Source organism: Trametes versicolor, assembly GCF_000271585.1.
Source record: "Trametes versicolor FP-101664 SS1 unplaced genomic scaffold TRAVEscaffold_11, whole genome shotgun sequence".
In the NCBI taxonomy this organism is placed as follows: domain Eukaryota; kingdom Fungi; phylum Basidiomycota; class Agaricomycetes; order Polyporales; family Polyporaceae; genus Trametes; species Trametes versicolor.
This window is the reverse complement of record NW_007360331.1, coordinates 1194008-1209860: the sequence shown is the minus strand read 5'-3', so window position 1 is coordinate 1209860 and position 15853 is coordinate 1194008. Positions and strand designations below refer to the sequence as shown.

The 15853-nt window shown below is 56.4% G+C and overlaps 9 protein-coding genes across 9 annotated transcripts; 2 read left to right on the top strand and 7 right to left on the bottom strand.

Annotated features, from left to right (window-relative positions):
• Positions 1 to 404: 404 nt before the first annotated feature.
• On the bottom strand, positions 405 to 1349 carry TRAVEDRAFT_74419 (uncharacterized protein; the record flags this gene model as incomplete). Its single annotated transcript, XM_008044901.1, has 1 exon — positions 405 to 1349. The coding sequence occupies exon 1, from the start codon at positions 1287 to 1289 to the stop codon at positions 405 to 407; it is 885 nt and encodes a 294-aa protein (XP_008043092.1). The 5' UTR covers positions 1290 to 1349.
• A 1245-nt stretch (positions 1350 to 2594) lies between these two features.
• Positions 2595 to 3011, top strand: TRAVEDRAFT_132815 (uncharacterized protein; the record flags this gene model as incomplete). The annotated part of the gene is made up of 2 exons (XM_008044900.1): positions 2595 to 2750; positions 2811 to 3011. Coding segments are annotated over 2 exons (357 nt in total), but the record flags the coding sequence as incomplete, so codon positions are not given.
• Positions 3012 to 4229: 1218 nt separating this feature from the next.
• On the bottom strand, positions 4230 to 5382 carry TRAVEDRAFT_51923 (uncharacterized protein; the record flags this gene model as incomplete). The annotated part of the gene is made up of 3 exons (XM_008044584.1): positions 4230 to 4380; positions 4437 to 5188; positions 5239 to 5382. 3 exons carry the CDS (start codon positions 5380 to 5382, stop codon positions 4230 to 4232), a joined length of 1047 nt encoding a protein of 348 aa, XP_008042775.1.
• A 1010-nt stretch (positions 5383 to 6392) lies between these two features.
• Positions 6393 to 7806, top strand: TRAVEDRAFT_74417 (uncharacterized protein; the record flags this gene model as incomplete). The annotated part of the gene is made up of 4 exons (XM_008044899.1): positions 6393 to 6548; positions 6608 to 7335; positions 7391 to 7491; positions 7547 to 7806. 4 exons carry the CDS (start codon positions 6393 to 6395, stop codon positions 7666 to 7668), a joined length of 1107 nt encoding a protein of 368 aa, XP_008043090.1. The 3' UTR covers positions 7669 to 7806.
• A 464-nt stretch (positions 7807 to 8270) lies between these two features.
• On the bottom strand, positions 8271 to 9198 carry TRAVEDRAFT_51921 (uncharacterized protein; the record flags this gene model as incomplete). The annotated part of the gene is made up of 2 exons (XM_008044583.1): positions 8271 to 9005; positions 9058 to 9198. 2 exons carry the CDS (start codon positions 9196 to 9198, stop codon positions 8271 to 8273), a joined length of 876 nt encoding a protein of 291 aa, XP_008042774.1.
• Positions 9199 to 10504: 1306 nt separating this feature from the next.
• Positions 10505 to 11548, bottom strand: TRAVEDRAFT_132658 (uncharacterized protein; the record flags this gene model as incomplete). Its single annotated transcript, XM_008044898.1, has 1 exon — positions 10505 to 11548. The coding sequence occupies one exon, from the start codon at positions 11546 to 11548 to the stop codon at positions 10505 to 10507; it is 1044 nt and encodes a 347-aa protein (XP_008043089.1).
• Positions 11549 to 11587: 39 nt separating this feature from the next.
• On the bottom strand, positions 11588 to 12361 carry TRAVEDRAFT_133000 (uncharacterized protein; the record flags this gene model as incomplete). The annotated part of the gene is made up of 1 exon (XM_008044897.1): positions 11588 to 12361. A coding segment is annotated over one exon (774 nt), but the record flags the coding sequence as incomplete, so codon positions are not given.
• A 153-nt stretch (positions 12362 to 12514) lies between these two features.
• On the bottom strand, positions 12515 to 13201 carry TRAVEDRAFT_82766 (uncharacterized protein; the record flags this gene model as incomplete). Its single annotated transcript, XM_008044896.1, has 1 exon — positions 12515 to 13201. A coding segment is annotated over one exon (687 nt), but the record flags the coding sequence as incomplete, so codon positions are not given.
• Positions 13202 to 14347: 1146 nt separating this feature from the next.
• On the bottom strand, positions 14348 to 15277 carry TRAVEDRAFT_132775 (DNase I-like protein; the record flags this gene model as incomplete). The annotated part of the gene is made up of 1 exon (XM_008044895.1): positions 14348 to 15277. A coding segment is annotated over one exon (930 nt), but the record flags the coding sequence as incomplete, so codon positions are not given.
• Between the last annotated feature and the right edge of the window lie 576 nt (positions 15278 to 15853).

The window sequence follows — 15853 nt, the reverse complement described above, 5'->3', positions numbered from 1 at the left end:
TGCAGCGTGTAAGGACCCTACGACATAGCTACCTTCACAGACCAAAACAGATGTGCACCCGTGCGAGCGGAGGACATCAACTGGAAGCGGCGAAAGCTAGCGACAAAGTTGAAGCAGCGCAGTTCGGCCGCTCGTGAACCCGATAGCGACCTACCAGGAACTCGCTATCCTCGGACAGGGCTTGGCGTGCGGTTTGCGTCTACTCGAGTATATCCCACTCCGTTGCGGATGTAAACAGCGAGCTTAAGGTTGGATGACAAGCCAAGAGCAGGATGCATTCGATTAAGCAGAGTAATGTGATACGCCCCACACCCTTTAAATCATAGCAGCGCGTTTAGCGAAAACGGCCAGTGTATGCAGTATAACAGGACTCACCCAAAACCCCTGAGAGCGAGAGCGGAGCACTAGTCCTCATCCATATCGATATCTCCGTCAGATTCACCGCCGCCACTACTCGAACCTTCGTCTTCACCGCCGTCGGCGCCGAAGAAATCGTCGTTTGCGACACCACTTGCTTTCGCGCCCTTCGCAGTCGAAACACCTTTTTGGTCGTTCTTCACTTTTGACTTCTTGGTCTCTTGTACCTCCATGGTAGGCGCGACCTTGGATGCGCTCCCGGACCTCTTCTCCGACTTTTCCAACTCGACTTCCGGCTCCGAGCTCAACGCACCAGAGTCCATCTGCTCTCGCATCCACGCCCGGATCTCCTCCCTCTGCCTATCCGTTTCCGACTTCTCCTTCGCCTCCCTCGCAGCGTCCGCTGCACTCTGCCCCTCCTTCGCGTTCCGCACCTCCGGGGGGAACAGCGAGATGTACTTCTTCGTCTTCGGATAGTACACGATGTAGCTGAGGTCCACGCGCAGCTCCGCGAGCCGCGCCTCCCACTCCTTGCGCTCGCCCTTCTCCGTCGCCGCAGCGAGCTTGCGCTTCGTCTGCTGCACCTTGCGCGACACCTTCTGCCGCTCGAAGAACTTGATCTTGTGGTATCGCGTGGCCATGGCGCGCTCAAGCCGCCCCTGCTCGGCCTTCTCGAGGTCGCCCTCGAGCGACTTCAGGCGCCGCTCGGTCGCGACGCGTTTGTCTGCCGCGAGGTTGTCCTTCGCGAGGAGACGGCGTGTTTGGCGGAGTGCCGCCTTGATCTTTTGGACGCCTGGGAGCGCGTTGGAGGCCTCCGGGGGAGCGGGGTGTTTCTTGTGCTGGGGCCGTTTGGAGTTGTTCTTCTGCGGTGTACTCGTCGACGGTTTTGAGGAAGACGGGTCGGATACGCCAGCTTTTCGTGAGGGACCCATGTCGGCGAGGAGTTTCCCGTGAGATCAGAGTAGACGCAAGATGTCGAAAGCACTAGTGCTAGCAACGAACGAGTGGAGGAAAGTGGAGGAAGAGAGCGAAGAAATCAAGCGCGGGCGCCTCTTTCCAGCTCGGCAGACGCTCACGGGAAAAATGGCTTGAGCCTCGGTTCTCTTCCTTCTACCACTTCTTATGGTCACCTTCCCGTCTGTCCTGCAAATGCATGTTGCATGCGCATACATATCGTCTCGTCTCACCACACCCCCTGAAGCGATTATTGTCTGCGCCGAGCGCGCTTGAACGCAAGGAACATTCCGACACGTCGTTTTCATTCATTCACGGATTGACTGCTGGGGACGGACGATTGGCCCATGCTGAATAGGTGCTATATCACCAGGTCAACGATGGACGTATTTTTGCACGAAGGTACGTTCATTTCCCTCTCGGCTCACTTCATGTCGTCATGTCGCAACATACGAACCCGAAATATTTTCTCATAGATATTTCCAAAGCATCGCTTGCCTCGCTCGTCTAGCTAGGGGTACATCAATACGCCTATGCTTTCCTACACGGACTCTCTCAGATATCTGTCGACAGCCATTGACCCACCCTCGCAAGAATCACTCCTATTTCCTCCGGAAGAAATACCGGAAGCCAGATACTGGGCGTTGCCTGATAAATCGTATGTTCGCGGTACGTGACAAGACGGCTTCAATCGAGGCTGCGGTGACGCGCGCGTCAGTGTTAGTGGTTTTCCAAGCCCTGGCCAGGGATGCGCTCACCTTGTCAGGGAGACGTATGTCTGCCTGTTTATCTTCGCCCTCGACGATGCCGACCCCCATACAATGGCCAGGACGGGCCTCCGCATCCACTATCACGGCCACGACGCTTTCACTACGCAGAAACCTACTGATAACCGCGGCTCTGATGTGTGCGTAAGTAGTCATCTTTCTGATTATTTAGTGTCACAAAACGCACTGAAGGTACGCTGTGGCTTGGGCCTACGCAACTCAACAAGGACAAACACAGTAACGGATAAGCACACGGCGACCTTGAGCCACTGGCAGTCTGGCGCCGTTAGACTCCCAGTTCCTACGATCCGTTGTCGCCATCGCCGTCTTGACACTCTCGCAAACCACCTGCAGCCTATCTATCCACTCGATTTTTGCGTGCTCCTCGGGTTTCACGCTCTGGATTCATCTACCCTCTGGCTTGGGGCTCGGTCTGCGGCCGATACACCTAGTTGTCTGACGACCCGGACCCAACAAAATCCCACCAGTAGTTCCATCGCTCCGTTCGCCAGCGACATGGTTTCTACATCGCTGTTCTTCAGCCCCAATGCTCCCTGCTATGCCGTTATTCGCATGGACCCGGTAGCGATGGTGAAGAAACTCGACGATCCCGAGGCCCTAGCTGCAGCTCGTGCCATGACGCCGCGGTCCTACGTTGTCTACCTCACCCATGTGATTCAAAATCCACTCCCTCCCACGTATCATACTTCGTTCTAACAGACTTACTTGCAGGAACCGGAACTTCCCTTCCCAAACAAGCCATGGTATCGTTACGAACTCAACATAATCGCACCATCGCTGTGCGAAGATGACGCAGCGAAGGGGATCACCGCCGATATGTGCACCCCCATTTTTCCGAACGACAAGCATCCTGCGGGGCGCGAGCCCCTCCGTCCCGAGAAACCCTTCCCGTACACCAACTGCTACCATTGGTGCGACGCTTTGGAGATAGAGATCCGAGTTCTCCCTCGGCCCGAGCTCTTCGACGAGGAGCAAGCGATTAAGCTTTCATACGACGAACAGATGCTGTTTAGCGAATACCAGTTCGCGGATCTGCTTCGCTCGAGGCCCTCTCTGGTATTCTCAACAAAGTCTCCACCTCCACCTACCCTTCCCCCTCTTCCAAGGACTGAACCTAACGCCCTGGCATCTGCTGTCTCCGGCGACCCGTTGACTCCAAAACCTCCCTCCGTGACCTTGGCGTCCTCCCGGCGTGCGTCTGGCAGCTCCGCCTCTCGCAGTGCAGCCAGTGAAGACAGCGATCTCGACAGCGTCGACGAGATCATGGCAATGGACATATTCACCGGGCAGAACACGGATCTCGACTTTCTGCCACTCTGCGAGCTCTGGTTGGACATGGCCGCGCAGCTCAAGGAGGAAGACATCCCGAGCCCTGCCGGGTTTTTCGAGGAGCGTGACGAGATCGTCAAGTACGTCGTCAAGCCTCTCGCATATGGGTCATACTCATCGTTTTCGCGTAGGATCATTCAGGATGCGCGTGTCCGCGCGTATGCGGCGTCGAGCGCAAATGCGCCTTCTTCCGGTCGAGGACTGCATGCAGGTGGTGCGGGCGCCCCGACCAATGGCCTGAAGGCTCCCAAAAGACGTCGGCACTGTAAGTGCAGCATATTTGACATTGTTTTCCTTGTCACTGACACATTCGCGTGTTGATACGCGTGCGATTTGTAGGTTTCCGGCCACGAAAGATATGGCGCAAGATGAATGCCGGTGTGAAGTCGTTCATGATGATTATCCCGTCTCGTCCGCGTCTTCCGCGTCTCCCCATGGAAACGCTGTCCACATGACACCTTGCATATACCGTGCTCGTTCCCAGTGGAACGCCTGCTAAGTCCCCCCTTTCCGATTTCTTCGTTTCCTAGTCATCATTATGACGTTTGAATGCTACGTAGCAGCCGCCTTTCCAATATCACAAGTTCGCATACGAGCGGTATTTGTGTCATTGATTGAGTCGTGATATATACACGTATCTGACTTTCCAACACTCGCCGTACGGATGCAGCTGCATATCCGCGGAGAAGTTGATATCCTCTAAGCCTGCGGGAGCGCGCGAAGACAAAGCAGGGAACCCAGCCAGGCTAAGAAACCTGCGGGCGCTGTGATTAAAAAGAGCTCCGACTCAGCACACGAACATCACTCGCCTTGCGACCGCTTGCGTTTCTCACCGCCCACGGACGGGATCGATGCACGCCCCGAAGGACTTCTCGTCGCATCGAGGTTTGGGGGCGCATGGGGTCCCGCGGCATCCAAGTTCTTAGCACGAGCCCTACTCTCTTGCACAACGCTAGGCGCTGCGTCGTCAGTAGGTGTCATTGAACAGGCAAACAGCAGCAACGGTACCTCATGATCCAGTAGTATTCCACCAAAAAGTCTGTAGGGTCCGGGACGCTCTCTGCGAAATGTGCGCCCACGTCCGACCAGATCTTAACGATGGGCAGGAGTTTGTCTCTCTCGTCGTAGTCGAGGTCGAAGACATCCGTCGTGGGCGTGTCCTCGGCAGACTGACCGGATAGGCTCCAGTGGTCGGAGGAGGGTCTCTCAATCTTGGAAAGGTAGCCATGGTCGATACCGTACATAGATTCGCAGTAGGCCAGGAACGAAGAAGTGGGGGTCGGCGCATCCTCGGGAGACTCAAGCGTAGGGGTACTAGGCGGTAATAGCATCTCTCCTAGCGGCGCGGCGTCCGCCTGCGGAGACGCACTGTCGGCATTCAATGCGCCGTCCCTCGCCTGCTGTCTATCGAGTTCCCTCCACATGTCGCGCGTCCGGAGTTGCTCCACAATTACCTGCTGGTCGGCAGGCAGCGACACCAGGCACTCCTTTGTATCGTAAGTGCAATCGTCGCCTCGAATGCGCAGCTCGAGCAGCACATCCGAGCCAAACCAGTGGTAGCCGTTGCTGAACGGGAACGACCGAGAGTGGGGCTTTACGGGTTCCCGGGCGCCTGAGGGGTGGTATGTGTTGGGGAAGATGGGCACACACATGTCAGGCGTGATGCAGCGCTCTGGGTCTTCTGGCCGAATCCCAGGGCCGATTGGGTGTGCCGTATACGTGGCCGTATTGTTGTTGCTCGCGCACGGTGAGCATAGCACCTATGAGCGCGTTAGACTTTCTACTGACTGCAGGTACGCGGGAAAAGTACAGCATCCAGGTAGACAATGCACTTGGCTGTCTGTATGTCAGCGACGGCAGCAGTCGCGATCGGATCGTCGAGAGACTCCACAGTACTCTTGAAATCGACCTCGACTACGGCATACGTGCCAGCTGGGGGAGGGAAGAAGGTCATGTTAGCCTTGTGAGTGGATACGCTGACTGAAGGAGAGATCGACGCTTCGGGCTGCCGGATGTTTGCTCATATACCAGCAGATCAAGGACGTGAGCCACTCGAAGTTTCGAACAAACGTGGCAATGTTGCTTTGTGCCGTCATGGTTTTCCGCAAGTCATACTCGAGGCCTCAGTGGCAAGTCGATCGAGAACGTTCCCAGACTCTGCATTCCAGGGCGTTACTTCGAGAACATAGTGCAACTGCCCACTGTCGTATCGCGAAATGCAGGCGCTAGTGACGACGCCGGCCCTGCGTTCCGCGCTCTCGATGGAGGATATGAGCACAAATTTTCAAGCAGACAATATGACATTCCTTTGATGAAGTCATGCGCTTGTTTACGTTCCTGTCTGGGGGTGATTTAACGCATATGGGGTTCGATTGCGGGAAGAAACCACATACCAGACGAGTGCAATGCACCGAGTGAAGTCCATAACATAGAGGATCGCATTCAGCATAAACGGACATTTTCAGTCAATCCCAAAACCTGTGTATTTCTCTTGAAGTATTTTGAGCAAGAGAGGCGGGAATGCGGAGGGGGTAAGTGGTGGAAGAGTTCCAGAGAGTTAGTAGCAGACGCCGGCGCCTACGTGGCTGATAATCAGCGTCGCATTACGGGCGGCTATTCGTGCTCGTTCTCTCCATCATCCGACTCCTCAAATTCGCAAAAAGAAAAACATAAACACTCCGTAAAACAGCTTGAGGCACTATGTGCGTACAAATCTACGGCTCTGTTGGTACCGTATACAAGTCCTGATAGCCACGATACAGATATCAACCCAAGCAAAGTTGATGGCAACAGAGATATGGACAAGGCCCGGGCGTTATTGTCTTTCGAGTCCGGCAATCGCTGACGCTTGTTTTTCTGAGGTATATAACTCGGACCCATTTCTTGGCCTGGAATCCTCACGCCACAGGAATTTTCCTCTTGATTCGTAGCATTGGCAGCCCCGCTATTCCCGTGGTTGGCGACATGGCTTCTACACCACTGTTCTTTAGCCCCAACGCTCCCTGCTATGCTGGCATTCGCATGGATCCTGTGGCGATGGTGAAGAAACTGGACGACCCCGAGGCTCTGGATGCAGCTCGTGCCATGACGCCGCAATCCTACGTTGCCTACCTCAGCCTTGTGATTTATATTTCACTTTTCACACGTTTTGTACAGTTCTAACACAGCGTTGCTCACAGGAACCAGAGCTCCCATTTCCAAATAAGCCGTGGTATCGGTATGATATCAGCATGATCGCACCATCTCTTCGCGAAGAGGACGCGGTAAAAGGAATCACCGCCGATATGTGCGTCCCCATCTATCCCAGCGACAAGCATCCCGCGGGCCGCGAGCCACTCCGTTCCAGCCGGCCCTTCCCCTATACGAACTGCTACCATTGGTGCAACATCTCGGAGCTAGAGATCCGAGTTCTCCCTCGACCTGAGCTCTTCAACGAGGACCAGACGATCCATCTATCCTTCGGCGAGAGATTGCAGTTTGGGGATCACCAGTACGATGATATGCTACGCTCAAAACGCTTGGTGAGCGATGCCGCCACCCCGGAGCAACGTGTGCTATCTTCGGCGAAGCCTGCGTCGCCACTTCCTCCTCCCATTGCGCCCCTTCCGAGGACCGAATCCGGACCTCCGGCACCCACCGACGTCTACGACGCGCCGCATGGAAAGCCTCCCTCCGTGGCCACAGCGTCCTCTCGGTCTTCGTCCGCCAGCTCCGCCTCTCGCAGCGTAAACAGCAGAGAGAGTTATCTCAACAGCGTCGACGAGATCATGGCGATATTCGGTGGCGGTAATACGGATCTTGATCTTCTTCCGCTTTGCGAGCTCTGGTTGGACATGGCCGCGCAGCTCAAAGAGAAAGACATCCCGAGCCCGACCGGGTTTTTCGAGGAACGTGACGAGATCGTCAAGTACGTCCAGTCTCTCGCATTTTGGGTCGTACTCGTACTCATGATCTGCACGTAGGATTATCCAGGATGCTCGCGTCCGCGCGTATGCAGCGGCGAGTGCTAATGTGCCATCTCCCGCTCCCGCACCACGTACAGGCGGGGAACGGCGTCGCCATCGTGAGTGGGAATGACTGGAGTCCACAGTAGCTGTCACTCATTTTGGTCCCGATAGCCGCACGGGTACTAGGTATCCGGCCACGCAAGATGTGGCGGAAGATGCACGTCGGGGTAAAGTCCTTCATCCCCGTCGTAGCGTCCCGCCTGCAACTTCCATACCTTCCCGTCTGGCCTTGAAGATACCGGAAAGAGTTTAAGTAACGCTATGCGTATACTGTGCTCGATTTCAGCTTGTGGTAGAGCCCCTTCTCCAGGCTCCCGTTCGTTATTCCGTTTTACTACCCTTGACACATATCAAGATCATGACTTGAATTGCCGCAGTCCCCAGGCTGTACATAATGATATGTAGCAGTCGCGTTTTGATTCTCATTAAGCATATAAGTAGGCTGAGCGAAGGTTTCCACGATGTACATGCACATTTGTATCTCTATTACTCGACGCGTCGCTGATGCTGCGCAACGGGTGAGAGAATACCACACTACTGGCATATCAGGTTAGCTATGCCCGCAGAAGTGCGCGAAGGCAGAGCAAGGTGCCCAACCGTGCCAAGAAACCTACCCGACGCGCCGAGATCAGGAAAGGCACACTGAGAAAACATGAACGCAGCTCACCTTGTGGTCGCCCCCGTTTCTCGCCGGTCGACGAACGTACAGACGACCGCGCAGTCGCGGAACGCGCACGCGCACGCTCCGGGGCCGCTTGTTGGGTTTTGGCGCGGGCCTTACTCTCTTGCACAATCCTGCGCGCGGCATTAGCGCGTGTCAACGGGTCAAGGAGCGTTAACGACGATACCTGATGAGTTCTTCACACTGCTTGAGGAATTCGGTAGGGTCCGGGACATCCGAGTCCTCCTTGAACTGCGCGCCGACGTCAGGCCAGATCCTGACAATCGGGAGTAGGTCCTCTCCCTCGTCGTAGTCCAGTCCGGAGATGTGCTCAAGCGACCGGTTGGAGGGGGCACCGCCGGCGCCGGGGGCTGCGTCAATAGACGGAGAGGACCCGCCCCGCAGATAGCGTACAGACTGCCAATAGGTCATATACGAGGGGGCCATACTCGCGTTGTCTTGCGCCTCAGCCTCGGGCAGCACGGGGAAGGGCACCTGCGGCGCCGCCTCCGCCTCCGGGGACACGCCGTCGTCATTCGCGACCTCCCTCGCCTTCCACGCATCATACGCCCGCCAAGCGTCTCCACTCCGGAGCCTCTCCAGTCTGTCCTGCTCGCTCGCCGGAAGCGCCACCCACTCCTGCTCCGTATACCTCTGGCCATCATTCAGGACGCGCAAGTCGAGCGCCGTGCCCCCGCCGAACCAGTGGTAGCAGTTCCCAAACGGGAACGGCCCAGGGCGGGGCTGCACGGGCGCGCGGTCCGCGGAGGGGTGGTGCATGTTCGGGAAGATGGGCACGCACATGTCGCGCGTGAGGCAGAACTCTGGGTCTTCCGGGCGCAGCCCGGGGCCGACTACGCTTGCGGTGTACTTGAACGTCGCGTGGTCTGGGGATGGGTGGCGCAACACCTGTGTGGCTGTGAGCTTTACTTCATTTCACCCCACACGTCGCAGGACGTACGAAGTTCAGGTAGACGATGCATTTCGTCGGTTTGATGGTAGAGGCGGCGGCGTTTGCGAGCGGGTCGGCGAGAGACGCTAGCGTCTTCTCTACCTCGAGCTCGGCCACAACGTAAGTACCTGGAAGTGGGAAGAAGGTCATGATGGCGTTGAGGACCTGGGCGACGATTGTGGGGGATATCGGGGCTACCAAAGTTTGCAGTAGCTGAATGGTACTGAAAGGCTGCTCATATATACCGGCTGAGCGCGCATACGTGAGCCACTCCAGGATGACATAAACGTCGCAATACCGCTTTGTGCCACTTATCGGGCCTGTCGCACTTGAACTCGGCGGAGCAGTCTCAAACGAACGTGCATTGAGGTGCTATATGTCGAGGTGGTGAGATGCTTCCTGACAAAGAACGTAAACCATAAACCCGCATCACAGAGCGATCGCCCGTGGGCGCAATATATAATGCGATTACTCGCGCGGCACTACCTTTTGACCCGCGTTCTCAAATGGAGTCGTGCCCGAGCTTTCTGTGACAGGCCCGATGTTGCCCTTTCCGCGCGCGTTATGCAGTCGTGCATGTCCCTGTTAGAATAGTGAGCGTGCAAAACTCAAGGGCATGATCGTAAAGGGTGTATATACCTCACGATTGCACTGATGATTGTAGACGTCATCAGCTGGATACAAAAACCGGCATTGTGCGTCACCCCGGAGGCCACTTACTTGTACGGGCGCACGGAGCATCTTACATCGGCCCGCTTAAGGGTAAGGCACTTTAAAAGACTGCTCCTCCCACGTCGGACATGACGCAGACCCGTCTCAGGACTTCACGCTCAGGCTGGGGCCAATGCAGCGCACTTGAACTTGAAGGCATCTCGGGCCATCCAGAATTGGATGCTGTATCATCGTTTCCACAGTGAGTTCCAGCTGACACTGACAACGAGGTCAGTGAACCGAACTTGGAGCCGGAGAGGAAGCACAATCGGCAACGTGCCCACCTCATCCGTTAGTATATAGCTCTAGCAATCAGGATCTTCATCTTCGGGCCCGTGAATAGACAGCGCATCGCGGGAAGTTCGCGCGTATAGAGGCCGCGCGCATCCAGGCTGGGGGATAGAGGAGCGGCGAAGCGCTGAGCGCTATGTGCCCATTCGCTTCGGCGTTTCGGAGCTTGGGTTTTCGTGGAGTGTATAAGGGATGCTCATGCATTCGGCGACAGTCTTGAAGTTGATATCTGCGGCGTTAGCGGAGTCGAGCTGGACCTCGGTGTTCAGTCTTTTTTTTTTAACGGAGCTCAACATGTGCGGCTTACTGCGCCTTTCATGAAGATATGCTAAGCAGGAGGGGAGGGCCCTCAGTGCTGTTTACATGTGCTACCGTACGGAAGGAAATGCTTTATGCACGCGGACACCTAGGTGCCCCAGTGTGGGACTGCATGTACCTCGCACGGCGCCAGGAGTTATCCAGGGTCAGCATCGTACAGGCACAGCGGCTTACCCACTAAAACCTCCGGTGTAAGGATCCAGTCATTCGGTATGTCTTGTTCATCCTGTAGAGTCCCTGTCCACGTCGCGATGACAGTCGGCGCCGGGATCGCTTGCTTACCCACCGCTCTCTTGTTAGTGAGTGCACGGTCAAGCGCGAAGCGCTTCGCTATCATTTGCATCCAACGTCTTTCAACATATCTCCGCTCTAGGTCGTCCGGGAGGGGGACACGGTCCCCAACCACCCGCTCACATCGGATCACCCAGATGAGGTACGCAGTCTCAGAGAGTACGAGGCGGGCCAGTCTGGTGGGCCCATGCTGCGTCTCCATCTTCTCATCACACGCGGTGAAGGTATGGGCACCCAACGCTAGGCCTAGCGTGACATTCGGGAGATTTACCCCTCTCGCCCTCAGCATCCCCCTTGCCATCGCCCACGCGGTGCTCTGCCCCGGCATATTGCACTCGCACAGGATGTGCTGCATGGACTCGGTCACTCGGCACCCGGGGCATCTCGCCCGGTCCTCGTAGCCAGGAATATTATCCCAGAAGCTGCCAACGCGGTGTCCTTTGTGGATAGCGCGCCAGGCAAAGTCACGCGCCTTCCTCGATATAGGATCCTTGCGTAGCAGGGTCCAGATTGCACTCGCAGTCGGCTCAATTTTCGTATCCCGCAGCATCGCGCGCCGTATCTCTTGGACATTGCGCTCTGTGGCCGGTCGCTGCGTCAGGCCGTTCCACGAGCGGATGCCGAGGTACGCCGCCTTCTGGGTCAAGTAGAGCATCGACGCGCCCCGGACAATGTATCGCTCCGGGGCTGGGCGGTACACGGGGAGGTGCGGGCGGTCGAGGCGGGCACCACTCGCCGCCAGGGCATCTGCTTCCTCATTTCCATGGACGCGCGCGTGGCCTTTGACCCATCGGAAGGTCGTGGGGGCACTGCGCGTGCGCAGGAGGCCGACCAGATTTCGTATGATGGGCGCGTTAGCTACCCCCTGCCATCCTTGCCTCTCCCACATAGGTAGGTGTTTCGTTAGGCCGTCAACAACATACTTCGAGTCGCTGACAATGTGCATAGGTGCGTGCGGCGGCGTCCTGCGGTGTGCCATCTCAACCGCATACATCTCCGCGACTTGGTTTGTCTGTGGATCATACGGTACTCTCGCTCCTTCATTTCTCGCGTCTCCATCCCCAAACCAGATTCCGCTCCCTGCGCGCGCATTCCCCGACCCATTCCCCACTGCCGATCCGTCGGTGAAGATCTCAACTTCCTCACGTCGAACCTGGAAGGGGGGCATCGGGCGCAAGGCCGGCCTCTGGTCTTCAGGCGCATTCGGTACGAAGACTCTCATTGCCTCCATGAGGGGCTCGGGCGTCGCGATCGTTGGGTCAAAGAGTATTCGGTCATTCTCTATCCTCGCCGTCTCATTCGCCCTCTTCCTTCGCGGAGTGAGAGTAAGCCCGTCGTTATTGTCCTCTCTCGTCAAGCTCCATTTGCTCGTTAACCGGGATAGAATGAGGGCCGCGGCCGACGCGCAGCGATGGGGATTATCACACCCATACAGGTCGCGGTCTCTCCGGCAGTGCTCGCACTGGCATCCGCGATGTGGGCGGTGCTCATGCTCCTCGCTGTCTAATCGGGTCGCAACTTCAGCGCATTGGCTGACCGTTCGGACTTGGTGAGCGTCGCGCAGACATTTACAGCTTTTCGAGTTTTCTGAGATCCTCCCCTCAGATCGCCCAACATGGTACCACACCGGCAGCTGTGCGCGTATCGCAGCCGACGGGTTCGTCGTCTCACAGGCGACGCCGTACTTCTTCGCAGCTTTCATCATGGTACGGAGGCACTGCGGCAGTCCCGCAGCAGCGCGTGTACTCACTTTCCAGCTTTGTAGGAAGGTGTTGACTCTGGCGTTCACGTCAACATGCTTTGATTCCGCCGCTATGGCCCTTGCGAGGAGGGCATCCGCAACTAGGGCCCAGAGGGGGCGTTTTAGGCCCAGGGTGAGGTACCGTCGTAGCCACATTAGGTCTATCGCTTCGTTCCTAGAGTGTATGTCCAGGAGCTTTAAGCCCCCAGCTGTGATGGGCTTATAGAGCTGTTCGCGTTCAATTCGGGGGTGCAGATCACCATCCCAGACAAAGTCCACCATGATCTTCGTCAGCCTCTTCTCAACACTCTTCGGCATTACCTGCACAGTCGCTCTGAATTGGGTACGCCCCGCCAACTCTATGCCTATAGCGAGCTTACGGCCATTCAGGGATGGCTTCCCTTTCTGCCACTTAGCGAGATTTGTCTGGATTGTGTTCACCACTGGTGTCCAGGGAGCCGAGTCGTCGATGCCGTTCCCGATCCAGGCACCTAGAGAGCGGATTGCCGCGCCTTCCGGTACTATGTGCGCTGTCTGGGGAATCAGAGAGCCGTCCGCGGTCATCTTCCTTGTTGCAATGACTCGCGCACGGAACTCCGGTGATCCAATCGGTAGGACTTCAGTTTTCTCCTCATTGAACCGGGCTCGCGCCGCACGGCACCACTTCGCCGTAATTTCAAGCATTACCCCATATTCATCATCTTTGCTTAGGTACACCGTCGTATCATCCGCGAAAAGTTTCGCGATGAGCCTCTCGGCTTCTCCCGGGACTCGAAGCCCTCGTAGCGACGATCTTCGGAGTGCGCTTGCGAGCGGTTCAATGGCTACATTGAAGACTAGGCACGAGATGGGGTCGCCCTGTCGGACTCCTCGCACTATCCGGAACAGTTTGCTCCGGACTCCATTGACTATCACACAGCTCTCTGCTCCAGCGTAGAGGTGTTGGAGGGTGCGTATGAAGTTGTTTGGGAAGTTCATGTGTCGTAGGACCTCCCAGAGGTACGCGTGGTCAATTTTGTCGTACGCCTTCTCTTGGTCAAGCGCGACAATGACGCCGTCGATCTCTTCAGCTTCAGCATATTCTATCATTAGCTGCGAGAGCCTTATGTGGTCAAAGATGCGTCGCCCGGGTATAAAGCCAGCCTGGTCTTCATGGATAATCTTCGGGGCGGCTTCTGCGAGTTTCGTCGCCAGCGCTTTGGTCATGATCTTGTAGTCAGAGTTCAGGAGCGTTATGGGGCGGTAGTTATTGATATCTCTCTTATCCTTCTTCAGCTTATAGACAGGACAGATCCATCCATGGGCGAAGTCGGAGTCCGCTACGATGCCATATTTCTCGATATCATTGAAGACTTTCATCAAAGCTTTAGTCAAGTCGACCGCCGGTGCTCCCCTCTTGACCGCCGCTCTATACCACTTGTCGTAGCTTTTCCAGACTTCAGTAGGTAAGCCGTCCAGTCCTGGGGCCTTCCCGGCAGCGGAGTTCTGTATGGCGTCGGCGACGTCGTCTCTACTCAGCTTCTGGGCTAACTCAGCCTTGACTTCATTCGATAATCGGGCATCTGTGTCTGCTAGGGCCTCAGCGATGTACGTGTCATGGTCTTCGCCCTCCTCAAGCGGGTCATCCATCTGTAGGTCATTGTAGAATGATCTGGCAATCGCAGCCATCGTCTTCGAGTGGTTCGTGTAGGTCGGCGGGGACGACCCAGGTTCCAGCATCGTGTACATGGTTTCCGACACCTCCGGTGTCGTGTTTCCGCGCATCCAGTACCGTGACATTGTCTCACTCTTGGCCCAGTGCCGGGTACTCGTCTCGACTCGCTTCCAGTTGAAGCGCTTCTGCTCCAGCTTGGTCAGTCGGTCCTGCAGCATCGCAGCACGCTCCGCCTGCTTCGCAACTTCTCCCGGTGGCCCCTCATTGTCGGGCAGGGCGGACAGGGTCGCATTTAGGTCGTCGCGCATTCTATCGATTCTCTTTTGCATTTTGGGGACTTTTTCCCTCGCTCGGGCTCGAGCAGCAGCGGTAAGTTCCTTTTTGAAGGCTGTGTAAATTGTTTGAGGATTGACCTCCATCGTTCTAGCTCGTGCTCCGTCGAGTTGCCGGACTAGATCAGCAGCCAGGGCCAGCATGGTCTTCTTCATCTCCTGGTCCTCAAGCAAGTGGACCGGCATCACCCATCGGCCTTTACCTACGAAGGGCGCTTTATAATTCTGGATCGCTACCGACGCAAGCAAGTGATCTGTCGGGATGCCGAGTTCCGTTATATCCCAGTCTGAGCAGTCCTTAAGCATTTGTCGTCTGACATATATTCTATCCAGTCTTGATTGGGACGACGTACTCTCCTGTAGGAAGGTGAAGCGTGGGTGGAGTGGATTCGAATTCCTCCAGCCGTCCACCATGCTCAGTCCCTCATACAGGTTCTGGAGTGCTTCCCGTGGGCCCTCCGGGTCTTCCCTTTGTGGTATCCGGTCCGCACGGTCTTCCACTACGTTGAAGTCTCCCAGCAGTAGGTCGACACGGCCTAGGCGTTCACTCGCTAATCTCGCCCAGAAAGACTCGTTCTCTGCTGCATCGTTCGGCGCGTATACGTTCAGAATTTTCAGTTTGCGGTCTTCAGACCAGGGTATGGTAATTAGGATGGCTCTCCCGGGTACGATCTGTCGTACAGTGGGAGCGCAGTCCTTTAGTATGCGTTTGTTTATTACGATAGCTACACCTCTCGCACCCGTGCTGTTTGCGGGGTCTGGGGAGTGCAGAATGGACATGTGTCGTCCGAAGATTCGGTTGAGAGACTCCGTCCTCCCATCATCTAGGTGAGATTCTTGTAGCGCGAGAATGGCAATCTTTCTGTCTCTGACGAGCTGGTTAACTAGCATCCACTTGCTCGAGCCCTCCAGGCGGCTCTCCGTTCCAAAGCCTTTAATGTTTAGGGTAGCAACAGTCAGTCTGGCTTTTGATTTGGGCTTCGTTCCTCCTCTCCGTTCGCTCCCCGACCTCTCCGCGGATTGCAGTGATTCTGATCTCAGGGCAGCGTCCAGATGCGTGTCGTGTCCAGCTCCCGTCGGCTGCCCGTTACGTGCTCGATCAGCACCTCCGCCCTCCGCGCTGCCACCAATCTCTCCGCTCCCATCATCAGTGCCAGCTCTGGCAGGGAGGTCACCAGCACCTCCAGTAGCATCGAGGCGCATGTCCGAGGCCAGTTGGTTCTCCCGTATTTGGTTTATTGTGTTCGTATTTCGTGTCGTTGTAGTGGTTGTCGTATTTCCCATTCCGCCTCAACCTAGGCAGGTGGTAAGGAGGCATATCCCGGCCTCCACGGTCGACTATGCACTCGGGATTTGCGCTACCTCCGCACGCGGTAGTGCGCGTCCGTTCGCTTCAGCCTCTCGGCACGGCACGTCGTGGCCTAAACAGGCCGCCGTTTGTTGTGCATGCACAGGGGTCACTCAGGC